Source organism: Electrona antarctica, assembly GCF_951216825.1.
Source record: "Electrona antarctica genome assembly, chromosome: 2".
Lineage (NCBI taxonomy): Eukaryota > Metazoa > Chordata > Actinopteri > Myctophiformes > Myctophidae > Electrona > Electrona antarctica.
The window spans coordinates 43203234-43231216 of NC_136807.1; the positions used below are offsets into that span (position 1 = coordinate 43203234).

The window sequence follows — 27983 nt, forward strand, 5'->3', positions numbered from 1 at the left end:
GTGTTAACCAAATCCCGGCTGCATGTGTGTGTTGCCTTTCTATAAATGGCTAGCCTGGTGTTCCGCTGACGGTAAATGAGAGGCCGTCATCATCATCATCATCATCATGCCCCCGGGGAAGTATGGGATGCAGGAGGAGTGGGAGGAGCAGGAGGGGGACCAGGAGATCATGATGGATTTCCTCCTGCCAACTGGTATCTTCCTCAAATTCCCAGTGTCTCGCAACGACACCATCAAGAACATCAAAAAAGTACGTCCCTATGGTATACATCCTTGGTCATTGCCCTGCTTACAGCATACATTACAGCATTTATTTTAGGCAATAAAAACATACTCCATAAATCATGCTGTATTTCAGTGGTATAGGCCTACTGAAATTATAGTGTTATATTTAATTAATTAATTAATCGGCCGGAGAATCAGGAGCGGCAGGGGCGGTATTGCAGTCGCTGTACAACACTGTTGTGACGAAAAGAGAGTTGAGCCAGAAGGCAAAGCTCTCTGTCTACCGAGCAATCTTCGTTCCTATGACCTATTATGGTCATGAAGTGTGGGTCATGACCGAAAGAATAAGGTCGCGAATGCAAGGGGCCAAAATGAGTTTTGTCGCTGTCGAGTAGAGTCGCTGCTTCTTCGCCTGGAAAGGAGCCAGCTTAGGTGGTTCGGGCATCTGCCTCTCTCGGGCATCTCCCTAGGGAGGTCCTCGAGGCACGTCCCACTGGGAGGAGACCTCGGGGCAGACCAAGGCGCAGTTGGAGGAAACACATCGACTCACTGGCCTTGGAACGTCTCGGGATCCCCCAGGAGGAACTCACTAATGTTGCTCTGGAGAGGGAAGTCTGGAGCTGTTGCCCCTGCGACCCGACTACGGATAAGCGGTTGAAGATGGATGGATGGATGGATGAATGGATATTTCATTATAAATTACCCTATTATTGTTATAACTATTCAATCAAATGGTGTAGCACAGTCAGACTAGTGCAATAAACAGTATTCTCTCTAGATAAATGTTATTGTTTACAATTGTTACAATAATATGCTTTTGCATGTTTGTATTTGGTGAAACACTGATTGATTGATTGACTAATCTGAATACCATATTTTAATTATAAACAGATCAAAATTGACTTAAATCTTGTTATGTTGTATAAAGAAAGGCACAGCTTCTGTCCACAACATAAAATACAAGGCAGAGTTTTTGCTGAGGTAGATCTGCTGCTATAACCATTGGTGCCAACATCGCTCTGCCACTTAAGTCAGTTTGATTTAGCTGTGGTAAGTAATGATACTCTTGGAAGCTGTTAAGAGATTAAATAGTCTCTGGAGATTGCTTCATTGAAAATTATTCTGAAAAAAATTGTCTTCACTCATTTCAATAAAGGAGAGATCAAGTTGTTGCAAACAAAGTTATTTTTTTTATTTAATAAAAGATGTAACTTGGCGATTAGACTCTTGAGTCTAAGAGAAGAGAAGAGATTTAATTAACAAAGTGCAATATGAAAGTGTGGGAGAAAAGATCATTATTGGCTCAGGAGGTAGAGCAGGTCGTCCAATGATCCATGGGTCGGCGGTTCGAATCCCGGCTCCTCCTGTCTACATGTCGAAGTGTCCTTGGGCAAGACACTGAACCCCAAATTGCTCCCGATGTGCTGGTTGGTACCTTGCATGGCTTCCGCCGCAATCGGTGTATGAATGGGTGAATGTAATGCACAATCTATGTAAAGCGCCTTGGATAAAGGCGCTATATAAATGCACCATTTACCATTTACCATTTATTGAATTTGTGTATAATTTTAGCTCCTTAAATAAACCAGAGACCTTCAAGATAAACTTTTATATTGAGCCGAAGAATAACTGAAATACTTCTACTGGCAATTTCACTTGACAGATGACAGATGTTTTCCTCAGTTGCCTTCATGATAAGAACTGTGTACTAATATCAACAATATACCAGGTAGGGTTCTGGTGCTTTCAATTTATTGTTGACTTCATCTCTTGTCAGATGGTTTGGAGAAACGCCAGCAGCGAGCCACTGTTCAGAGCCCTGGGTAACCCTGATGCATACGTCTTTACCTGTATCAACCAGACAGCTGAGAGAGAGGAGCTAGAGGAAGAATCCAGGCGAATATGTGACGTCCGGCCCTTCATATCTGTCCTGAGGCTGGTGGCAAGGGAGGGTGACCGAGTGGAGAAGCTCACCAACACACAGATCAGCCTCTTGATTGGCAAAGGTCAGAGTCACCCTTCAGGGACAGTGCATTTCGGAGACTACATCAGAACTAGGCAGCTGCAAACCTGAGCCATGTTGTCGTTTTTGGTCTTTATCTACAAATATATTGTATTACTTTCTGTCTCATTGTACAACATTAGATTGATTCCTGAGAAAAATCTAACTCCACTTGAAGAATGCTTAATATACTTTTTATCCTTGGAGAGTGACAAGCTTGAGCATGACTGTCTCAAGATAGCTGCTTTTTATTCTTCTTCTTCTTCTTCTGTATAATTTGATTACACATGCAGTTCTGTCAATATGCAGATATTATGATTATACCACAAAAATCTTTATTTATTAACTTTATTAGCAATATAGTTATTATTGTATATAAAGCAGTCTGTTGCAAGTTCCAGTTTTTATATTAGCCAATGATTGTGTTCTGGCCCACCATCCAGTAGCTTAGAAAAAGCATTGGCTTGAGGCTGAACTTACTTGCCGACTGCTGCTACAGCTTTTAAACACAATTACAGCACTGTACCCTTCTCGTTGTATCATTCTTCTTCATCTCCGGGAATTATTTGCGTCATTATTCCTGTTTTAGGTCTGCATGATTTTGAGGCCCAGAAGAACCATGAAGTGGATGAGTTCCGGACCAATATGAGAGCATTCTGTGAAGAGAAAGCCCTGGAGCGACAGAGGTTGCCATGGGACCAATGGATGGAGTATAGTTTCCCATGTGACTTGGAGCCATGCTCCCAGCCGGTGTCAGGGAACATGATGACAAAAAGCGCCAAAAAGATCTTCATCAATGTCAAGTTTGAGCATAGCGACGTGAGTATTTTATTGGTACCGTAAGTCAGTGAACAACAAAAACCTTAAAGGTATGTTTTTTCGATAGGGCGTCAAACCACAATAAACAGAAAACCTTTGACAGGGAAACCTGTGGTTCTACCTTGCATAGACACACTCTGGAATAGGGTCTAGTCTAGGTAAATGTCAGTCTCTGGAATTCCCCCTCCCACACCACCACAAACGCCACTCTACAAACCCACACACACACACACACACACACACACACACACACACACACACACACACACACACACACTTCACTGAAATATTCTGACGATGCCAGGCTAGGAGGTCTGTCTGTCTATATATCTACAGTATATCATCATTTCCAGCCCAATTCTTTGACTTACTTAAGTGGGAATTTTGTTTACTATAGGAAAGCTTTATGCTACAGCAGGATCTCCAGGAATTCCCAGTGGTTCTAAAGAAGGCTGCCCTCAAAAAGAAAGCCACTGTCTTTCGTTCAGTCCGACTGGAGCCTGAGGACTACACCTTACAGGTCAACGGAACGTGGGAGTACATCTATGGGAACCACCCTCTGTGCCAGTTCAAAGTGAGTGACCTCTACAACAGGCTATTTGTCTGGCGACCTGTTTTATCTGTTATATTTTTGGTGGATGTTTGTTTCTGTACTGGGTTGACTCTTCGTCTGTATGGAGTCTTGAAATGAAAGACATCTGTTGTCAGATCAGAGTGGGGTGACCTCAAGGTTGTTTGTTAGCGGCAGTAGACTCCGCTGTTGATTTTGAAACCCCGGCTACCTGCAGGGATGACTCATATCTGTATAGCAGCACTGCAGCAGGGAACTGCATCCAACCACACATAATTACATTTTGACTGCATTAACCGTCCTACAGCAAATGAGCGGCCTCCAGGAGTCAACCAGTGCTCTCTGGAGACAGGGAAATATATCTGATGGCGAACTGAGTGATTGCTCAACTAGTACCCATCTCTCTCTCTCTCTCTCTCTCTCTCTCTCTCTCTCTCTCTCTCTCTCTCTCTTTCTCTTCACTCCACCAAATCCAGTTCACCCAAGAGATTGCAGAAATTAAACAAATATGGAAACATTTGCATTGTCTGGACTCAAACCAAATTGTGTACAGTGTTAGCCTGGGCGGGGTCTTTGGGCTGGATCCAGGCTAGTACAGTGTCCCATTTTCAAAACATGTAACACCATATATTATGTACATTTTTAGTACATTGTCAGAGTTAGTGTCGAAATGTCCTTGAGCAAGACTCTGAACCTCTAATTGCTCCTGATGTGCAGGTTGGTGCCTTGCATGGTTTCCTCCATTTACCTGGCATTACCATTTTGAGCAGGGTTTGACAGTGTCCCCGGATCTCTTGTTTTTCCTTACAGTACCTTTTCTCCTGTTTGAGAAGCGGTGAAAACCCCCAACTGACCATGGTTCACCGCTCCACCATCACCAAATACCAGGAAGAGCAGGACAGCCTGTGCAGCCAGGTTTCTAAGAGTCTCTCCTCAAACAGACCTCCTCCGCTGCCTCTGAAGAAGGTGAGAGGTTAGCCTCTTGAACTACAGTCGTGTTTCATTAACAGAACAAGACTCTCTGTGTCTTTTGGGAAGCTTTGTTTCTCAACCAGGAGGTCTGTTGTGTGTGGACTTTGGCATGCTCCAAACCTGCTGCTGTGTAGCACAGTAGCAGCATGTTGATAATTTACTTGTTCGCATTTACTTTCTTTTTTTTCCTTTCTTGAGCTTATATCTAATCTGCTTTGGTGATTACTGGGTTCTGTCAAAGTCAAAAGTATGATTGTGCTTTATCCAAAGCAAGCCATTCTGAAGTTTGAGATATAGATCAACGTTCCGGGTGAATGTCTCACTTTTATTTCAGATATATCAATTGTACATCAATTTTATGATGAGATCTTAATTTTTAAGTTTCATATCCTATGTTTTTGCCTTGTTCATTTTTCCCAATGATTTAATGATAGAAAGTATTTTGTGAGACCATACTGTCCCATTCGAATGCTATCAATGCACTGAATGGGATATTATCACGTTTAATCAGACTATTGATTGGTCTAAGTAGCCGTCTACTGACCTACCAAGATCTCAGTAGGTCAATTCTGTGCGGCTACTGTTTTGACAGTGACGGAGGGGCGCTGTCTCAAGTGAACTTGAGCAACGATAGCCACCACCAAGCGAGCTAAAGTGAGCGAGTTGCCGTGGCGAACGCTGCAAAGTTCGCTTGAGCCGACTCGGCCCCATCCGAGTTGCAACCCGATAGGCACAGAATCAAAAATAATGTTGTGGGGATTGGGGAGCGCATTTGCCCCAACTGAGATAATGTCTTATTCATTCATTGATACAGTTGGAGGCCATCAATATTGTCCTTTTCTTTTTGCTGAGGTTTGCGTGATCTGCGCAAAAGGACAGTTAACCCATTCTGGGCGGGAACCCCTTTTGGTGTTTTAAACATTATGTTATAATTTAGCTATTGAAAAATAGCAGATCTACAAGCTCATAGCGCGCCACCGAGTGGCGCGCTACGAGCTTGTAGGTCTGCTATTTTTTTTAAATCGTGAAAATTTAGAAGGATTTTTTCAGGATTTAGAAGGATTTTTAAAAGTTTTGAGATCAGGCCTAAATGGGTCAAATGATAAGGGACAATATCGGTGGCACCCAACTGTAGCATTCGAAGCTGTTGAAAAATATAAAAGAATAAACTGTAGGAAAAGGTAATATCCACTGCTCTGTCTCTATTCAACAGCAGAACACAACATCGTTGTGGTCCATTAATGAGCCATATTACATTCATCTGGTACAGGGCAGCCGAGTCAATGCGGATGAAGGAATGAAGGTTGGTGAGGTTTTGTGTTTGGTCTTGTTTACCAATTTCTCAAATTGTACGAACAGAGGTTTTGACATGTAAATGACAGGGTCACATGTCCCTGACCACACGTTTCCCATAATTCATCAAGGCGGTTGGTTGAAACGTCAAAACAGGAAGTGGGGAGGGCCTATCTGACTTTCACGTCTCATTGTGGGGCCTACATTCTTAGAACAGGACAGCATTCACACTCTGACTCGCCTTTAATGCACTTCTGTGTTTGTGTAAGAGTGATGGATGTCGTTACTATACTGTAGAAGGCTTTGTACTGTAGGCATTATAGGGCCGGGCTTATATCTTGAAATTCGACAAATCCCCTCTGTCTTCATGTTTGTGCACAGTGCACTACAGATGTCTTCATGTTTGTGCACAGTGCACTACAGATGTCTTTATGTTTGTGCACAGTGCACTGCAGATGTCTTCATGTTTGTGCACAGTGCACTACAGATGTCTTCATGTTTGTGCACAGTGCACTGCAGATGTCTTTATGTTTGTGCACAGTGCACTGCAGATGTCTTTATGTTTGTGCACAGTGCACTACAGATGTCTTCATGTTTGTGCACAGTGCACTGCAGATGTCTTCATGTTTGTGCACAGTGCACTGCAGATGTCTTTATGTTTGTGCACAGTGCACTACAGATGTCTTTATGTTTGTGCACAGTGCACTACAGATGTCTTCATGTTTGTGCACAGTGCACTGCAGATGTCTTTATGTTTGTGCACAGTGCACTACAGATGTCTTCATGTTTGTGCACAGTGCACTACAGATGTCTTCATGTTTGTGCACAGTGCACTACAGATGTCTTTATGTTTGTGCACAGTGCACTACAGATGTCTTCATGTTTGTGCACAGTGCACTGCAGATGTCTTTATGTTTGTGCACAGTGCACTGCAGATGTCTTCATGTTTGTGCACAGTGCACTACAGATGTCTTTATGTTTGTGCACAGTGCACTACAGATGTCTTCATGTTTGTGCACAGTGCACTGCAGATGTCTTCATGTTTGTGCACAGTGCACTACAGATGTCTTTATGTTTGTGCACAGTGCACTACAGATGTCTTCATGTTTGTGCACAGTGCACTGCAGATGTCTTTATGTTTGTGCACAGTGCACTGCAGATGTCTTCATGTTTGTGCACAGTGCACTACAGATGTCTTTATGTTTGTGCACAGTGCACTACAGATGTCTTCATGTTTGTGCACAGTGCACTACAGATGTCTTCATGTTTGTGCACAGTGCACTACAGATGTCTTTATGTTTGTGCACAGTGCACTACAGATGTCTTTATGTTTGTGCACAGTGCACTGCAGATGTCTTCATGTTTGTGCACAGTGCACTACAGATGTCTTCATGTTTGTGCACAGTGCACTGCAGATGTCTGTAAGAAACTTTGGGCACATGCATGATAAGAACAATGATATTTACAACAATATGTTTCCCTTTATTTTCACTGCCCTTTCCAAAGTTCTTCTGTTTTGTTAGGACATATTTTACAAATGTGATTATGTGACAGACGAGAATAATATTGAAAGCACAAATCTGGGTTAATGAGTGTCTGCGTTTGTCTTTTTGATCCAGTTTCATAACTAACTGTGTTACTGTTTAGGTGGCTTATTAAGTGTAAGTGCACTTCCGGCTGCTGCCTAGTCTTGAGCCCCATCATGACTCACGGCAAATTTGTCCCGTCACATAATTTATTAGCCATGGCTGCAGTTGGCAAGGCCAAGGTCTGAAAACACATCCCCGGGGAGAGTATACTGTACACTCATACAGTATTTATTAAAGCTGGATTCATTCCAGTCTGACTTTGAACCAAAATTGGTAATGTGCCAAGAAGCATTATTGCTCATACAAGATTTAATTTTGAGTCTGAACAAAGTGGATCCCTTGATTGTTTATTATTTTTTTGTCAGACCATACACTTCAGGGAAAGACATTCATGTTCTCATTTTGAAAGATACAGGAACTGAATCAATTAGTGAAAGTCTGTGGAAATCATCCACAAAAGAAACTTCCACAAATGTCATGCCTGCCTGGTCTTCTTGATTTCTACAATCATAAGTTAAATATGTATACCAATCTTCAGAGCTTTTGTGTGTTCTATTTCTTCTACTGGTAGTACGTACACTGTCGACAGTTCTCACTCACGTCACATTATTCTAGGCTCACGGTGATGATGTGTGATTGTCACCTGCAAACTGTGAAAGAATGGTAATGTATAATGTAATGTATAATGTAATGTATGCGTGTGTTGCAGCTTGTGGTCCAGGCTGGCCTGTTCCATGGCAGCGAGTTTCTTTGTAAGGTGGTGACCAGCTCGGAGGTGGCCGTAGGCTCCGAGCCACTGTGGGACCAGAGGCTGGAGTTTGACATCAACGTGGCTGACCTGCCACGCATGAGCCGCCTGTGCTTCGCCCTCTACGCCGTCATTGAGAAGGCCAAGAAGCAACGGGGCACCAAAAAGAGGAACAAGAAAGCTGTAAGAGACAACAGATTTGTTTTGCATCATCATTTTGACCAGGCAATACCGATTTGCTTAAGACCATGTGGTTTTCAAACGCTCTCTGTGTGTGTGTGTGTGTGTGTGTGTGTGTGTGTGTGTGTGTGTGTGTGTGTGTGTGTGTGTGTGTGTGTGCGCGCGTGCGCATGTGCGTTTGCGTGCGCGCGTGCGAGTGAGTGAGTGAGTGAGTGAGTGAGTGAGAGAGAGAGAGCAAGCGAGTGTTTTTCACTGGTGGGTGTGAATCTATTAGCAATCACAAGCAGACATGCTTCCTCTGTAGTATGTGTAGTGTGTTGTGTAGTATGTGTAGTGTGTTGTGTAGTATGTGTAGTGTGTTGTGTGGGTGTGTTTTGCTGCAGTGTCTGCCTGGGTTGTGCAAATGTGTTGTTCAGTGGCAACACTGCGGCTAACGTCTCTTCCGCTTCTAGAGTCTTTTATCTTGTCAACGCTCCAAAGACGGAAGGAAGGAAGGGATCAGAGTGCGTTTCATGGAATTCTAAATTCCATGAAATGTTCACAGCTACCATATGTAGATATGCTGTGGCCCCTCCCCTCTACAATTATACTTTGACTAGTGTGACTGTGAAGATAATCTGCTATCCATCTCCACAGACCTCTTCTTAGAGAAGTTTAGGTTTAGGTTTAGTAACTGTAATTTCATCTACTATTGTTCTTGTTGTTCCTTCACTCACTTTGAACTGGCACAGATGGTGGCTCCCATAGATGAACCCCCCATGTTCCGTTGACCTGTAAGGTGTAGTAGTCCTCAGGCTTCAGTCGGACTGAACCAAAGACACTGGCTTTCTTAAAGAGGGCAGCCTTCCTTAGAACCACTTGGGAACGTTTTAATGTCCTTGTAGCAGTTGTAGCTTAAAGCTTCCATATAGCGCTGCGAGCGCGTGTGTGCGTGCGTGCGTGCGTGTCTATACTGTATATGAAACATATACAGTATTTTGGGGAAATCCCAAAGCTTTGCACGACATCACAGTACCTGACACTCTGAAGCACAGTCACCAACAACAGCAGCAACTTCCCCTTTTATCAGGATGGCAGATTCAGTTTTGTTTTTGCGGCAGCTGTTGAGGAGAGACGAGTGCCCAGGTGTGTTTTTGGCGGGAATCGTTAGACATCGCTTCTGCTTTCTCAGCTACTTCTCTCTTCTGTTGCGCGGAGGAGAAGTACCCTCGGCCAGACACCAGGAAGGCTGGCGAAAGTTGATCTATTTTGGCCGTTGCTGCTTGTTTGTTTCACATCGTTTTAACAGTTCTGTTCTCATCTGTTGTTGTTGTTTAGTTTAGTTTAGTTTAGTTTATTAAGGATCCCCATTAGTCTACACCGTAGTGGAGACTATTCTTCCTGGGGTCCAGGGTTGTTGTGGTTGCTTCAGGTTAAGCTTAATTTACACTCCTCTGCATGACGGTGTTAACCTGACTCCGCCAGATGGGGCAGCAGAGAGTACACTGGGTTCCCCCATCCTGCTCCCATCTGGGAACTCTCAGGCAGACTAGATGCTCCGGCCACAAAACAGCGGCAGCTAGAGGCGGGATCAAGGCATACACAGTGCTGACTTGATCCCGCCACTAGCTGCCGCTGATTGGCCAGGCCTTTTGTCTTTTGTCATCGAGTCTGCCTGAGAGTTCCCAGATGGGAGCAGGAGGGGGGAACCCAGTGTACTCTCTGCTGCCCCATCTGGCGGAGTCAGGTTATGACGGTGTAGCTTGTCAATCTAATTAATGTAGATTTACAAAAGAAGAAATGTGAAACCATGAGTCACTGTCCCCGTTTCTGTCTTTGACTTTTTCTCCTCTCCCCCACCCACCCCACTACCGCCAGGACTGTCCAATTGCCTGGGTGAACACCATGGTGTTTGACTACAAGGACCAGCTGAAGACTGGAGAGTTCCTCCTGTCCACGTGGCCATCTGTTCCCGGTACTCAGAGCATGCTCAGTCAAATGTACTCAACTCAACATCAAAACCACAGTTCACAATGCTCCCACACTACCTGCCAACACTGTAGTGTAGAGAGACTCACACAGTCACTGTGTGAACCTCACACATCCACACGTCTACAGTTTAAAAAAAACTATACTTAGTTGACTGGAGTCCTCCAGGGCTCTACCCTAGGCCCCCTCCTGGTTCGCTCTACACACTAAATATCTCCAAGCTCACAACGTGCTATTTTCACCTACGGTTTGACCTAAAATAACATAATTAAATAATTAGGTGAATAACATTTAACATCTAATTATCGATACAAATATGTACCGATTCAAATCAGTCAATTGAAAAGTGAATCACAACGCTCTTTTTAAGAATCTAGAATCTAGTTTTGTGTTTGCTTGTTCACCGCACGCTCTCCTTGCTTTTTTGTTGTTGTTTTCTTTTGCATGCAACACTGTTGCATGCATAAATTAGGCTTTAGCTGTGAAGTTGTGAATGTGAACCATTCTTTAATTTGATATAGAAAAGATTAGATAAATAAAATACAGTATTAAGAAAGAAAAAAATAATCATGAGACTTGTTTTTGCATGATCCGGCCTGGTATCATGAAATGTAATCGTGAGTTGAGTGAATCATTACATCTCTAGACGCAATGATTCAAATACCCAAGATGAGATGACTGATATCTCTAGCTGGTATTACTTGAATGGCAACCTGTAAAAAGCAACATTTTCTTTTAGTTTTTATTGTTTTAGCAGATTTATTGCAATGTTCTGTGTCACATTTTCTATCTCAGATGACAAAAGTGAACTGTTGAACCCAATGGGAACGGTAGAGAAGAACCCCAATGTTGACAGTGCAGCTGGACTCCTCATTCGCTTCAGCAGCATCCGCCCTCACCCTCTCTATTACCCTCCACTCAACAAGGTACAGCTACCGCCCTCACCCTCTCTATTACCCTCCACTCAACAAGGTACAGCATCCGCCCTCACCCTCTCTATTACCCTCCACTCAACAAGGTACAGCATCCTCCCTCACCCTCTCTATTACCCTCCACTCAACAAGGTACAGCATCCCCCCTCACCCTCTCTATTACCCTCCACTCAACAAGGTACAGCATCCCCCCTCACCCTCTCTATTACCCTCCACTCAACAAGGTACAGCATCCGCCCTCACCCTCTCTATTACCCTCCACTCAACAAGGTACAGCATCCGCCCTCACCCTCTCTATTACCCTCCGCCCAACAAGGTACAGCATCCGCCCTCACCCTCTCTATTACCCTCCACTCAACAAGGTACAGCATCCCCCCTCACCCTCTCTATTACCCTCCACTCAACAAGGTACAGCATCCCCCCTCACCCTCTCTATTACCCTCCACTCAACAAGGTACAGCATCCGCCCTCACCCTCTCTATTACCCTCCACTCAACAAGGTACAGCATCCCCCCTCACCCTCTCTATTACCCTCCACTCAACAAGGTACAGCATCCGCCCTCACCCTCTCTATTACCCTCCACTCAACAAGGTACAGCATCCCCTCACCCTCTCTATTACCCTCCACTCAACAAGGTACAGCATCCCCCCTCACCCTCTCTATTACCCTCCACTCAACAAGGTACAGCATCCCCCCTCACCCTCTCTATTACCCTCCACTCAACAAGGTACAGCATCCGCCCTCACCCTCTCTATTACCCTCCACTCAACAAGGTACAGCATCCCCCCTCACCCTCTCTATTACCCTCCACTCAACAAGGTACAGCATCCCCCCTCACCCTCTCTATTACCCTCCACTCAACAAGGTACAGCATCCCCCCCTCACCCTCTCTATTACCCTCCACTCAACAAGGTACAGCATCCCCCCCTCACCCTCTCTATTACCCTCCACTCAACAAGGTACAGCATCCCCCCTCACCCTCTCTATTACCCTCCACTCAACAAGGTACAGCATCCCCCCCTCACCCTCTCTATTACCCTCCACTCAACAAGGTACAGCATCCCCCCTCACCCTCTATATTACCCTCCACTCAACAAGGTACAGCATCCCCCCTCACCCTCTCTATTACCCTCCACTCAACAAGGTACAGCATCCGCCCTCACCCTCTCTATTACCCTCCACTCAACAAGGTACAGCATCCCCCCTCACCCTCTCTATTACCCTCCACTCAACAAGGTACAGCATCCGCCCTCACCCTCTCTATTACCCTCCACTCAACAAGGTACAGCATCCCCTCACCCTCTCTATTACCCTCCACTCAACAAGGTACAGCATCCCCCCTCACCCTCTCTATTACCCTCCACTCAACAAGGTACAGCATCCCCCCTCACCCTCTCTATTACCCTCCACTCTAACAAGGTACAGCATCCCCCCACACCCTCTCTATTACCCTCCACTCAACAAGGTACAGCATCCCCCCTCACCCTCTCTATTACCCTCCACTCAACAAGGTACAGCATCCCCCCTCACCCTCTCTATTACCCTCCACTCAACAAGGTACAGCATCCCCCCCTCACCCTCTCTATTACCCTCCACTCAACAAGGTACAGCATCCCCCCTCACCCTCTCTATTACCCTCCACTCAACAAGGTACAGCATCCCCCCTCACCCTCTCTATTACCCTCCACTCAACAAGGTACAGCATAGTGGCGCGCTTGTAGATCTGCTATTTTTCAATAGCTAAAGCATAACATAATGCTAACACCAAAAGGGGTTCCCGCCCAAAATGTGTTAATAGTAATGCTGACCTCATATAAATAAATATGTAAATAAAAAAGAATTGATAGGTGATTAACAGATAACCCACCCTTTTACAAGGGATTGCATCACATATAAATACCAATCATTATGGCATCCTGATTCAAATACACACTCAGTGTAGATTGGATAGAAATCTATGTAATTTTTTGGGGTGAACAAGAAGCACTTACATATTATGCAGTCCAACAATGTGCATTTTAACTTTGCATTAATAATAATAATGTTGTCTATTTATTGTCATGCTTGTTATTTATTGGTCTATTTTGTATTTAATCATAATGTTTTTATTGTATTTTTATGTTGGAGACTGTCTATGTGTCAAACACATTTATGTCTTAATTCAAATGGATAATACAAAAACAAATGTATTTTCAGATCACTGAGATCAGTCATGTTATAGAGAGGAATGGTGACATCGTTGTCGCCACTAAAGAAGAAGTAAGAGGAAATATTTGTTATTATAATAGCAATAAACATAATAACTGATTTCTTCTGTCCACAAGGCATTCCACACTAACAGTGTGCCAATTTCTGGACACATTCTTTGGTTTCATCACTCTCCATAGCACACAAAGCTCAAAGAGATAATGGACAACAAAAACCACACAGAGGTTTTTGAGGACGAGAAGGATCTTCTGTGGAAGCTCCGTGGCGAGATCCAAGAACGCTACCCGGAGAATCTGTCCAAACTGCTCCTCATCACCAAGTGGAATAAACAAGAGGATGTAGCACAGGTATGTAAGAGGTGACCATTTCATGAAAATGACTAATGACACTCATTACGCCCAACACCAATGCAACACTCCAAAACAGCTCATCTCAAACTCCACAAGGCATAAGTAGTCTGGAAATGTGCAGAAAGTGGAATTGATAATTTCTCTGTGCTGAGAATTATTGGATTTGCACAATAGTTGTACCGTACAACGGTAATTGTGCAATCCTTTGTGCAATCGTACAACTTGTACGTTGTTGAAAAGTGTTACAAAATAAATATTGCTATACATTTACTGGTGTTGTAATCCCACTGACATCTAATGTTCTGACATTTGTGTGATGATGAAGGGTCATTTTCAGCTACAGACAACTCTCCATAGGCATCACATTTTGGCCTGGGAAATACATTTGAATTAACCCATTTAGGCCTGACATCGAAATAAAAAAAGAGTCCTCTGAAAGAATATATATTCAAAGATTTGTGCCGCGATTTGTGTCACGATTTTTCTAAAATTGCAGACCTACAAGCTCATAGCGCGCCACCGAGCTTGTAGATCTGCTATTTTTCAATAGCTAAAGTATAACATAATGCTTAGTTAAAACACCAAAAGGGGTTCCCGCCCAAAAAGGGTAAAATGCTGAAACCTTGTTTTCTAGTTGATCATGACATACTGTAGATACAGTATTGTCCAGCCATATACAGGTACTCATTTGATTCTCCACAGATGGTGAGTTTACTGAGAAACTGGCCTGAACTCCCAGCCCTCTATGCATTAGAGCTCTTAGACTACAGTTTCCCCGACCCGGCAGTCCGTTCTTTCACCATTAGATGCCTCAGGAAGCTCAGGTACATACAATGCTGACACTCTTTCTAAATACCTTTTACATCCTTTGTTATTTTTGTGCCTCACTGGGGAAATATACACCATTACACTGTAGTCCAGTGGTCCTTTCTCAAAGAGGGGTTCAAGGGGGTCGGCCATTTGGAAATAGCAGTTCTATAAGCTCACAATGCATTTTTTAACTTGTGAAATGGGACATTCTGCACAATGACTACTTTTTCTTTTGGTACTTTAAGTATATTTTGATTTAGGGGACTTGTAACAGAGTATAGGTCCTTTCAAACGGGCAGCGTGGACAACGACAGGTCTGCTCCAGGTCTGCTCAAGAGGGGGCGCGACAACGCAAGCGTAAAAAAATAAGCTTAAAGGACCACTTCACCACTTTTCAACTTATCTTCATATAATAGGTCCTCACTAATAATCATGAAAAAATGGCGCAATTTATTTCTACTCAGTCTGTGTCTCATAGGAGGGCTGTGGGCAGTTCAGAAACCGTCCTCCAGTGACATCATCGATGGGGAATACAAGCTAATAGAAACTGCAGGCTTTCTAGTCCTGAAAAGTTGCAATGCGAAAATGGAAGCCATCGTTCTCACGATAATGAAAATCTAAACATTTTTGTAAAAAAAAAAGTCTGCCTAATGATGATGTCACTGGAGGACGGTTTCTAAACTGCCCACAGCCCTCCTATGAGACACAGACTGAGTAGAAAACAATCGTGCCATTTTATCATGATTATTAGTGAGGACCTATTATATGAAGATAGGTTGAAAAGTGGTGAAGTGGTCCTTTAACAAAATCCAGGTCTGGTGAGTCGCGGGCGTGTGCACGAAACGAGCACGTGCGTGGCAATTTCACGGGACCGCGTCATTGAAAATGAACTATAGGTGCGTAAAATCACTGCCCGTTTGAAAGGACCTTGTAGCTACATTGCAGTATTGATACTTTTACTTAAGTAAAACATGTGAGTACGTCTTCCATCACTACTGCTCTGTGCAAACTCACACACATAAAAACACACAATCACAGGAAATCACATTCACGAACGCACGCACACATGGAACAGATGTCACACAGAATGCTGTTGCATAAACCAGTGGTTTTCAACCTCTTTCATATCAAGGACCATTATTTAGTTGGCATTTGAGCCACGGGCCACCATTTGATAACATTTAGCCTCTCAGACCCAAAACTAAAGAATATTTTCTTATCGTTGGATACAATTTTGTCCAAATTCAATGCTGTATTGATGTTGGTACCATAGGAGCGATAACAGGCAGATGTTGATCAAAATAACAATAATTTTTTAATTGTGTAGACTTCTTGTAAATTAACTAATGCAGATGTTTAACAATAATGTAACTCTTGAGAGCGTAAAATGAAACCAAATGGACCCGTAAGGGTCCATTTGGTTTCATTAGCTCTCGAGAGTTAAAGATGTATAAGGGTCCATTTGGTTACCAACTTTATTTAGCTGGGGACCACCTAGAACCCCCTCAAAGACCACTGGTTGAAAACCACTGGCATAAACAGTCAGCAACATCTTTTTGTTTCCTTTGTCTCTCCAGTGGCGATGACCTACTGCAGTATTTACTGCAGCTCGTCCAGGTCTTGAAATATGAGTCTTACTTGGATTGTGACCTCACCACGTTCCTACTAGAGAGAGCCTTGTCCAACAAGAGAATAGGACACTTCCTCTTTTGGCATCTCAGGTGTGATTTTCTGTATTCTTGTGTGTGTTTTTTATGGCATAGAATGCCAGTGGTTCTAAAATGGGGGTACGTGTACCACTAGAGGTACGCAGAGATACTGAGGGGGTACGTGATAGAACGTGGAAAATGGGAAAACTGGACACAGTTTAAAGTAAATGTGCTCAAGGTCGTCTAATTTCAAGTCTTTTCTTATTTGTAAAGTTAAAAGGTTCATTCATAGCATCTGGTGGATACCTCGTGTCCAAAACGGCTACTTTTTCAGGATTCAAGTTCAAAATAGCAAATGATAGCAGATATACAAGCTCAAAAGGCAACATGTTTTTGCTACTTTTTTGTATGACATTGTAGTACGGCAAAGTAGGGCATTCATTTATAAAAGTTAAAAGTTAAAATATGGAGTTATGAGATTTCTGCCTGACAGCAACGATATGCTAGATTTATAGTTTTCTCTTTCTCTAAGCAACATGTAGTCGGGTGAAGGGGGTACTTCTATAATCTATGCTATCTAAAATTAAAATGTTATATTGGTTATGTTAAACAACTGCATGCCATACGCAGTATCCTGTTTTTACTGTGCTTGAGAAAACATAATTTCTTTCACCTTTGAACTCCGATCAATAGAATATATTACAGTATAGGTTGCTCTGGTGGTTGCGTGTGGAGAATGTGACTGAAGCATTGCTCTCTGCTGCAGGTCAGAGATGCACGTAGCATCAGTGAGTCTGCGTTTTGGCCTGATTCTGGAGGCCTACTGCAGGGGAAACATCTGCCACATCAAGAACTTAACCAAGCAAGTAAGCGGCAAAACATTTACAACAAGCAGTTCCGTTCATTTCAGTCGCCTAACCACTTAAACCCCATACTTCCTTGACCGGATTCCCAAGGGCTCTTTACTATAGAGAGTAGTACTAGTCATCCTCCCCTTTTTGCTTTATGCAAAGTTTTCTTCACTGAAAATAGCTGATCTACAAGCTCACAGCGCATGGCAACACACCGAATGTTACCCCCAGAATAGGAATGCTAGGGTTGTGGGTTGTTTGTGTTTCTACAGAGAGGCAGAGAGGGGAGTGTGAGAGGAGGAGGAGGGAGGGAGAGAGGGAGAAGAGAGAGCCTATTTCACCCACGTTATTACCCACCAGCCAATGCTGGGTACTAAAAGCTCAAACACACTTATCGATTGTCAGCAAAATAACCACTGGCTTGGCAAGGCAAGTCTTTGTAAAACATCTTGCTTGTACCATAACAAATTAAGGCTCTCCTCTTGTGTCTCAAATTATCTACATATTTACACACAGGAGATTGTAGGACATGTGTAATGCCGTTTAGCTGCTACTAAACAGTAAACACATTTCTGTCTCCCTATTGAAAGTGACAGAAGGACCGCACCGCAGTGATTGGTTCGGCTTAGCCATTGCCGGTCAAAATAAATAAATGACGTGAACAGCTGATCCCTAGTTTCATCGGAATGGACTTTGCTGAGCTCCAGTCCATGTTTGTACAAAACCATTGAGAACCTGAAGAGCCTGTAACCAACCATGTGATAAAATGCAATTCATAGAACACCAGTCCTTATCACCTCTATAGGTGATAACGACTGGCGTTCTATGAATAGTTGTTTGCCGTATATGGAAATGTATCGTCGAATGTCCTCAACTGCCTGGCAGTAGTAAATAATAGTCATACATGCATTTGGAGCAGCCTTTAGTGTGGAGTCTCAAGAGTGCTTTCCCAGCACAGGGCCTAAAACCAATAATTAAATACCTGCGTCATTAAGCCCTCCCTACTGGCTTGGTTTGGCTGCGCTGAGCATGGTTATGAAACCGTGCCAACTGGGCTTGGTTTGAAAAGCATTCTGCAAATGGAAATGATATTATAAACTGTACACCAGTCTGGTGTGTAAATTGTGCATTTTATAGCGCTTATATGCAAAGCGATTTACATAGATTCTGCACTGCATTCACCCATTCACACACCGATGGCGGTGGAAACCATGCAAGGCACCAACCAGCACATTGGGGGCAAATTAGGGGTTCAGCATCTTGCTCAAGGACACTTCGACACTGAAATAAAAATGTCTGGGTTTCCGAGGCTACTTCGACACTAACTTTGAAATGTGAAATGTGATTATTTTCCTGACTTGACAGAACGAGGCCCTGATCAAAATGAAGGTCCTGAGTGACTTTGTCAAGTCAGGCTCCTGCAAAACGACCACGGAGGACTTGAAGATGGTCATCAAACAGGAGGCCTACCTAGAGGCTCTATCTGACCTGCTCTCACCTCTCAATCCCAGCATCATCCTCTCGGAGATCTGGTATGTGCTGAAGCAACACGCACGCACGCACGCACGCACGCACGCACGCACGCACACACACACCCACACACACACACACAGAGAGAGATGAATGAGGTGGTGTTTTTGCTGTTGCAGCGTGGACAGATGCAGGTTCATGGATTCTAAGATGAAGCCGCTGTGGTTGATGTACAAGAAAAGGTGGACCCAGGGAGACACCGTGGGAATAATCTTCAAGAATGGGGATGGTGAGAGACAGGACGAGATGAACACTTGTTTTTCAGTTTTAAATCCCTCTAAAATTAAATTCTACAGAATGGCCTTTTTTATCTCCTTGACACTTCGTTATTGCTGTTGTAATTTACAACTTAATTAGGGCCTGAGCACTGCACCAGTGCGAAGTCCTATTGAAATGGCAAAGATTGTTATTATTCCCCCGAATGAATCATGTTTTTGAGGGCCTAAACGTACTAACAAGTTGCACAACGGCACCTATGCTTCAATGCAACCTGACAGCGCAGGTGTCGCTGTCTATCTATTCTACTGTATACTATCAATGAAGGCAGAAAAAGGCCCATCTTTAAAGAAAAAATAAAGAGTAAAACTACTGTATATTGTTTTATGGTGGGTAAAATGCAGAGAATACAGAATAGCATAGTTTCAATCAACACAGAATAGATTCTGTATATAGTGTATATAAATTCAAAATAAGCCCAGATTGGGCCTTTAATGTGTCATTACAGTCATTACTTACTGCACCTTCCTCCAGATCTTCGACAAGACATGCTGACCCTTCAGATGATCCGGTTGATGGAGAACCTCTGGAAGAAAGAAGGCCTGGATCTCAGGTACAGTTCACGCCCTGTTAGTCATGAAGGTCCATTAATTAAATGGATGGTAATGGAAGTGTAAATAGGGATGCACGATATAATCGGTAGCGTATCGAAATCGGCCATAAAAATGCCATATCGGTATTGGATCGGTCTCAAAATAATACAGATATTTAAAATGTAATAATAATGTGACCGTCAATGATTGTGTACAAGCAGAGTAGCCAGTCTGCCTGTCTCTGTCTCTTGAATAGCATCAGCTGTTAGTGGGGAGGTGGGCTTACCATCAATTTTCACCAGCAAAACAAAAAAGATGAAATAAAAAAAGATCAGCAATGAGTTAAAGGAGCATTCAGTGATTTGGGTGATTTGGAAAACCACCCAGTCCGCCCCGGTAACAAAATGTGCACATGCACGCTCTACAGTGGGGGGAAGTGCAACAGGCCAACAGCACGTGCACGAAGGCCCGCCCCCACTCGATCATGATTGGAGGAAGGCCCCACTCATCCTGATTGGATGAAGGTTTTGCCACCCGCCACCAAAACTGAAACTAGGGCTGCGTTCGAATTGCTAGGGTTGTTCCCTACTCCCTACTCCCCATACGGGGACCCAGACTCAGTGGACTCAAATAGAGATTAATTCGGACAATACTCCCTGTATGGGGAGCACCGACTCTGACGTCAATATCGGTAGAGGGCGCTATAGGTCCGCAGGTTTTTTATTTGCATTGTAATCCCCATAGGGTTTTTTCAGATCGCCTCATAAAGAACTTTAGTCAAAACGCTGCTGCTGAAATGATGATAAAAAGGTTATTCTTTTAAAATAACATAGGCCTATGATTATTATCAATAAATTAATATTATATCCATTATCCAGCAATATGAAAACAGTGCAGCACCTTGACAATATGAAAATATGAAATGAAATGAAATGAAATCTATATTTACCCAGGGTATCTGGGCTAAGCTCAAGAACTTGTTTCCAGCCAGGCCCTGCTCATAGAACACATTTCATCGTAGTGGTACAATGCCTTGTTCAAGGGCACTTCAGCGGTGGTAATTTTAACGTGTCGGACGGCTGATTCGAACTGGGAACCTTCCGGTATCAAGACCGCGCCGCTATCCGTTCGGCCACCGCTGCCACTAAATATAAATAAATAAATAAATAAATATATAAATAAATATATCAGCAGCATGATTATGAACCCCCGCTAATCCTGGGGGGGGGGGGGGGGGGATACGACAAAAATAGCCGATCTATAAGCAACGCGACGTCCGTGTTGTGAGCTTGTAGATCGGGTACTTTTGGTAAAGAATTACCGAAAGTAGCCGATCTACAAGCTCTGCTCACAATACGGACGTTAACAGAAACAGCAGTCCAATAAATTACTGCCTACATAATGAAGTTTTAATGTATTTAGCGCAATTCAATGAAATAATGTTAGATAACATATATTTTTTAATGGCAGGAATTAATTAATATTAATAAAACATATGTTCGGAGACACAATTAATGTGTCTCACATGCATGTACAAAATATATATTGGACTTTAGCACATAGCTTTACAACCTCACCAACCTTAATCCAAAAACTATTAAAATATAAGGCCTTCTACAGCAAGCAACTCATTTCTCTCCTAGGGCCCTATTAAGCAAGTGGAATCTAATTACATATAATTTTACAGTTTTTAAGACGTGGGGGCGGGTGCAATGTCATATTACAATTATGGGCCAGGTAAGAAGCGCTTTCGACACCCCGTGGTGTGAGCAAAACGGCCTTGAATTAGTCATGGGAGTGTTTAAGGGAGTTTTGAGGCTTACCCAATGAACATGTCCGTACTATTCTCTTTACGACACCAGCTGATGATGCGCCCTTTTCGGCAAGTGGTATTACATTTCTGCAGACTGGCACCATAGACATGACATGACTTTGTCACATTTGGGTTAATTATTCCTATTGCACTGCATGCTGTCACCTTTATGCCTCCAAAGAACAGATCCACAAGCTGTCACAGCCATGATGTGCATAGCTTGTAGGCCTATGTCTCTATTTTGTTAAGTAACTTGCAGTTTTCATTGGAAAGTCATTACAGCGGCGCAGCCATATGCTAAGGGAGGGAGATATACGCACATCGTCACTTAATTTGTTTCTGTTCTAAGCATGAAAAACAGCTGTAAAAATATTTATTCTAGTTCATTTGATTCATAAATGAATAACTAAGACTTTGAAATGGCACCTACCTATACCTTTCAGATCGGAATGGAACTGCGAGTAGATACGCAGCATTGGCTGGCAAATTGGCAATCCATGCGTAATGTTCCCAGAATCGTCTAACCCCCGAACATACAAGTTCGTTTGATATTGTTTAATTCGATAAAAATAGAACCATGTACCATACAGCGAATGAAAGCAAGATTCCTAAGGAATATGGGGATTTTTACATTTTAAAAAACGGTTGAGAAATGAGAGAACCATGAGTGTTTATAATATCAAATATTATAAGAATAATATGAAAGACAAACGGGCTGTGAAGAGCTCAGCTCACCATCCCGACAAGGAGGAAATATAGCCTATAGTGCATGCACGTATATGCACTGACTGTTGCACACACGCTCTTTATTTGTTTCTATTGAAAAACACCAGTAAAATAACGTTTATTTTATTTTATTTCATTCGAGTCACGACGAAGGAATGAGTTGAAATGCCATACGTGCGCCATGCGTATTGCTGCGGCCCCAATGTTATGGTCTTCGCTCGTAGCATATTATTGAAGAAGAATTGAGTCGGGTGTGATACAGCGTATGAAAGCAAACCTCCCAATGAGTATGGAGATGTTTTAATTTCTAAAAAAGGTTGAGAAATGAGCGATATATGACCCTTTATAATCTCAACGAGAAAGCCAGAAAACTCGCTGTTGCCATGTGTCATAGAAACAAGTAAATAGGTCTATAAACATACTCCCAAAAGAATCGCATATAACAGGGGTCTACAACCTATTTTAAATGAAGTGCCATGTTTTTATTTTCTAGATAGTGAGTCTGCCATATCAAGATTCCTTTTAATGACACCACATTAAAATTTCCAGCATATTTTGATTGTCCACAAATATAAAGTTCTTCCTTCTTTTTACATATTTTCTTGCACATTGTTAGAATGATCATTATAAATATATATCCCCCTGCAGTCAGAGTTCATTGTTTTAATGAATGAATGTGATGCATTGTGAGCTGGTAGATCTGCTATTTTCAAAAGTAATCTTTGAAAAAAGTGACAATTGTGGAATATTTTTGAAAAATGTTATTGAAACATTTAAAAACACAAATCTGTCATGGGGGTCACTGGCTTAGTTGGGCAAATGCATTAATCTGGGGGTCCTTGACATGGGAATGTCGCTGTGTGAGGATCACTGGTTTAAACAACATTAGGAGAAAAGCCCAAATAAGCACTTTAGAAACAAGAAAAGCAACCACAACTACCAATATTTACAAGCATCTTTGCAGAAAAAGAAGCCGCTTATAATAAACAGACATGGCAACACTCCAGCAGCACTCCAGAGCCGCTCAAGTGTAAAATGAAACAGTGCTTTTTGCTTTTAAGACGTGGTCAGACCCAGGCGGAATCGGTATGCGCTGAGTGTTTTTAGGTCAAGGGGCTTAATAGCAAATTAGCGCAAAGCGAAAATAATTAACATATGGACACTCCCCCAATGCTAAATTATGCAGGAACGTGGTATTCCATATGAGTGAGCGCTCACCACGGCTTCCATAATACGAAAAGGCGCAGAGCGAGGGCGAAATCTGTATTACCGCATGGGTTTTTCGTCTTGCTTAATAGGGCTCCTAACGTCATGCGCTGGGCCTGGGTGATACAATGAATCAGATTAGTAATACTATTGCAAATGAATTGTTTTATTATAAATAAATAAAACAAAACAATTGCAAATAAATGCACAGATCATTTGTCTCGAGATCTGTAGCTTCGAGATCCGCTAGGGAAGAAAAGAGAGGGGAAACGAAAGTTTAAAAAGTACATTTGTGTTGATTTCTTTCGCTGGTTCAACTTCTGCCTCTTCTGAGTTGGAGCGCAATAAGCGCATGCATGCAGAAGCAGCGCACGTACACGCAAACGCGTGCATGTGCGCTCAAGAGCGAGCTTGCGCAATGCATTATGGGGCAGATTTGCTTCGCTGTGTTTTTGTAGTGACCATCGGATGGTCCCCTACAATTCCCGGTGCATTGTGGGATACTTCAGTCCACTACATTAGGGTGCAAAAATGCTCACTACATATTCGGACACTATAACAAAATGGCGGAACCCCAAAGTAGTGCACTATATGGGGCATAGGGAATGAATTTGAACGCAGCCTAGGGTTTTTTGACCCCAGGTGCTCACTGGGGACAGGGAGGAACTCCTTATATGGTCAGCACACTCTATAGTAGGGAGGATTATCCAGAAAAAAAGAAAAAATAAGTGATATTTCACAGTCAAATCACTGAATATACCTTTAAATATAAATTTAATATAATAATGTAATATTTCGGTATCGGCAGTCGGCAGATATGACCCTGCAAATAATCGGATATCGTTCATAATTTCATAATCGTGCACCCCTAAGTCCATTTAGTTATATTTATACACTCTCCGAGATATGGGGGTGTCCTGTCCTGTCTCGTGGTCATTTGAATGAGATATGGGGGTGTCCTGTCCTGTCTCGTGGTCATTTGAATGAGATACGGGGGTGTCCTGTCCTGTCTCGTGGTCATTTGAATGAGATACGGGGGTGTCCTGTCCTGTCTCGTGGTCATTTGAATGAGATACGGGGGTGTCCTGTCCTGTCTCGTGGTCATTTGAATGAGATATGGGGGTGTCCTGTCCTGTCTCGTGGTCATTTGAATGTGAACGTGTCTCTCTCTCTCCACTTGCAGGATGATCCCCTATGGCTGCCTGTCCACTGGAAACAAGGCAGGCCTCATCGAGGTGGTGAAGAACTCTGACACCATCGCCAACATCCAACACAACCACAGCAAGAGCGCTGCCTCTGCTGCCTTCAACAAGGATGCTCTGCTCAACTGGCTCAAATCCAAGAATCCAGAGTGAGTAAGAACAGCGACGTGACCTTATTTATTAGCCTGGCGCGGCCCGACTCATAGCGAGGGTTCACTGATGTTTACTCCCCGCATATCATCAGTGAACCCTCGCTATGAGTCTGGCCGCGCCAGGCTACTTATTTATACCCTTAGTATTGATACCTATGATAGTCATGAGGAACTTTTGTCTTTTTGTGTATTTGGGACTTCACATGTGCTTCAAAATTGATCCTAGTATCCTATAAAGTGAATGTTTAAAATGTCTAAAATTCTTCAGTATTACATTAAGCTCCAACAACAGGAGCATTCAGATTCAGGGCAGTATTATGCGTGTCTTAAGTACCAGGTCTTATGACTTAACTTAAGACCTGGAGGCGTGGTCAATGCTGTTTGGCCACTCAGAATAGCCAAATGGCATTGATCACGCCTCCAGGTCTTAAGTTAAGTAATAAGACCTGGTACTTAAGACATGCATAATACTGCCCTGAGTCAGTGTCTACGCCAGGTCAGGCCCGTTCTGCTGCGATATGGAACAGCTTGGTAATTAGTCTGCAAGACAGGAGCCTCCAAATTGAACCTGCAAATGGGAGAACAGCGTAATGACACAATAAACTCGATGCACGTCTAGAGCAGCCATGACTTGACAGGACAGGGCAGTCAATTATCAACTGGCCTCAGGAACCCCTCTGTGAAGGCCTGCTTGCTTGCGTGCAAGTAATGCTGCAATGCAATTTGAACTAAAATATTTCATGTACTGTATTGTCTGACATATTTGTTGGCAGGGACAAACTTGATGAAGCAATAGAGGAGTTCACACTGTCCTGTGCTGGCTACTGTGTAGCTACTTACGTCTTGGGCATTGGAGATCGTCACAATGACAATATTATGATCAGGGAAACTGGACAGGTAAGATTTTTAAGCTTAACTGAGATATTTTCCTCAATTGAAATGTTTGTAACCCACTGTTGAGTCAATGAGCATCCATAATATCTATTTAATTGTACAACTAGTGAGCTGCTTTCCCAAAGAAGGTAATCATACTTTTTACCACAAGGGGGCGACTTTACATTAGCTGCATAAATGACTTGATTTAATTTCGTTGCTAATCCTGAATTTATATGGTTGTTTTTCATGCACATGACATAGTTCAAGCTTAATGATTCATTAAGGAATCATTAAATCTCAGACATTGAGTTATCCTAGTCTGATTTACACTACTTGCTACAGGGTTTACATCTAAAACAAGGCTTATATGCCAGAGGAGAGTGTTACTCTGGAAATACTTTATACAAAAGCTAAAAGTAAACAACTGAAAATCCTTACTAGAGTTCTCAAGTTCTTTTTTTTAGAGAGGTTCAGGTTTTCGGGCCTAACATTATGATAATTATTATGATAATAATTGTTGAGAACTCTAATCCAGCGAACCAAATTTCAGTTTCAAGACAATGAAGATTTAAATTGAGTCGATTTTTTTCAGATTTTTATGGAAGGAATAGCCCCTTCAGATGCAGCATCTCATTTTCAAGGGGGACCCGTAAAACACGAACGACTCAACGAGATACATAAAACATACAGTACACAGATAATATACAGATACTGTACATACATATACACAGACAGAGTAGCAATATAAGCTGATACCAGGCTATTGGTATTTATTACTCCTCCTCACTTTTGTTCAACAGTTATTCCACATCGACTTTGGGCACTTCCTCGGGAACTTCAAGAGGAAACTGGGGATTAACAGGGAACGTGTGCCTTTCATTTTGACATATGACTTTGTCCATGTCATCCAACAAGGAAGGACCAACAACAGTGAGAAGTTTGAGAGGTACAACAAGAGCGCTGTCATCGTATTGAAATGCCATGTTGCTGTTGTAGGTTATTGAATTGCTGTGTCGGCCTCTGAAACAGATTTTGTCATTTATTTTTGTCTGCACAATGTCAGGTTCAGGGAATGCTGTGAGAAGGCTTATAAGATCCTGTGTCGGAATGGGACCCTGTTTGTCAATCTCTTCGCGATGATGAAGGCAGCAGGACTGCCTGAGCTCTCCTCCTTCAAGGATATCCAATATCTAAAGGTATGAAATGAAAACTATTGATGATGAAGATGAGGATTATTATGGTAGTGGTTGTAATGCTGCTGCTGCTGATGATGATGATGATGATGATGATGATGATGATGATGATGATGATGATGATTACAGTACAGTGCTACTATGCTTTCTTTTCAAAAGGATTCTTTAGCTTTGGGAAAATCAGAGGAAGAGGCACTGAAGAATTTCAAAGTTAAATTCAACGAAGCGCTTCGGGAGAGCTGGAAGACAAAGGTGAACTGGATGATGCATTCCTTGGCCAAAGAGATATAGTCAAAGGTTGTGTCATAAGGATGGAGAGCGCTGAATGAAAGACATTTTAAGAGAGCATGCAAAAGAAGCATGGCTTTTAATCTCTGACAGAGACAAAAGGGGGAGAAGATGCACTGAAATATTTACCTTTACTAATACCATTCAAAGAAGGTTAACAAATGTTTACATCTGACTGGGCAGTTCTTATGAATTTACTACCAACTGCAGGTGCCTGAAGATAATAATATGACTGTGGATTATCAAGTTTGATCACACAAAGATGTTCAAGGCCATGATGAAATATTTACCTTTACTAATACCATTCAAAGAAGGTTAACAAATGTTTGCATCTGACTGGGCAGTTCTTATGAATTTACTACCAACTGCAGGTGCCTGAAGATAATAACATGACTGTGGATTATCAAGTTTGATCACACAAAGATGTTCAAGGCCATGAAACAGCAGAACTGTATTGATCATTCATTGCAAAGTGAAATGCCTTTATAGTGATGACATTGCAGCAAGGATAGGAAAGGATATGTAGCACACTGATGTGTTGGAACTCCTATCTGAGAACCACTGGCTTAAACACCTAATTATGGCTGAAAGAGGTACTGAAGGATGTCTAACACACTGTAAGTAAGGGTCCTCCAGCCTTTCATATGGTTTACATCAGGGGTGCCCAAAAGGTAGATCGCGATCTACCAGTAGATCACAAAGGCTGTGCAGGTAGATCACATGACATGCCCCTAAAGAGTATTTCATTTAAATATATTGAAGAAAACAAACGATAAAAAAAAAAACATTTCTCTATACTGTACAGAATGTAACACGAACTCTACAGAATGTAACACGAACTCTACTATTCCGAAGCCCCCTCAGGTACATATTTAAACTATTTTCAGCAATGGTATAATAATTGATTTGGTGGGTAGATCTTGCCGAGCTGGTCATTTTGAAAGTAGCTCTCAAGTCAAAAAGTGTGGGCACCCCTGGTGGTTCCAACTGATGGTTCCATATGTTTCCATTGCAGTGCCG

The 27983-nt window shown here is 42.6% G+C and overlaps 2 protein-coding genes across 2 annotated transcripts in view; both read left to right on the forward strand.

Annotated features, from left to right (window-relative positions):
• Window positions 1-27983, forward strand: part of clstn1 (calsyntenin 1) — a 324752-nt gene that overhangs the window by 173591 nt on the left and 123178 nt on the right. The gene's annotated exons all lie outside the window — the stretch shown is intronic.
• pik3cd (phosphatidylinositol-4,5-bisphosphate 3-kinase, catalytic subunit delta) lies at window positions 69-27977 on the forward strand. The gene is made up of 22 exons (XM_079488582.1): window positions 69-250; window positions 2003-2231; window positions 2817-3046; window positions 3444-3620; window positions 4428-4583; window positions 5803-5892; window positions 8181-8402; window positions 10257-10353; window positions 11163-11293; window positions 13506-13559; window positions 13688-13855; window positions 14561-14682; window positions 16246-16389; window positions 17084-17183; window positions 18534-18700; window positions 18818-18927; window positions 19449-19527; window positions 24436-24603; window positions 25380-25503; window positions 26283-26428; window positions 26546-26678; window positions 26835-27977. Exons 1-22 carry the CDS (start codon window positions 107-109, stop codon window positions 26964-26966), a joined length of 3123 nt encoding a protein of 1040 aa, XP_079344708.1. The 5' UTR covers window positions 69-106; the 3' UTR covers window positions 26967-27977.

Coding starts and splice junctions, on each gene's coding strand:
- pik3cd (XM_079488582.1), top strand. CDS start 107: ATGCCCCCGGGGAAGTATGGGATGCAGGAGGAGTGGGAGGAGCAGGAG. Junction 251..2,002: donor CCATCAAGAACATCAAAAAA/GTACGTCCCTAT, acceptor ATCTCTTGTCAG/ATGGTTTGGAGAAACGCCAG. Junction 8,403..10,256: donor AAAAGAGGAACAAGAAAGCT/GTAAGAGACAAC, acceptor CACTACCGCCAG/GACTGTCCAATTGCCTGGGT.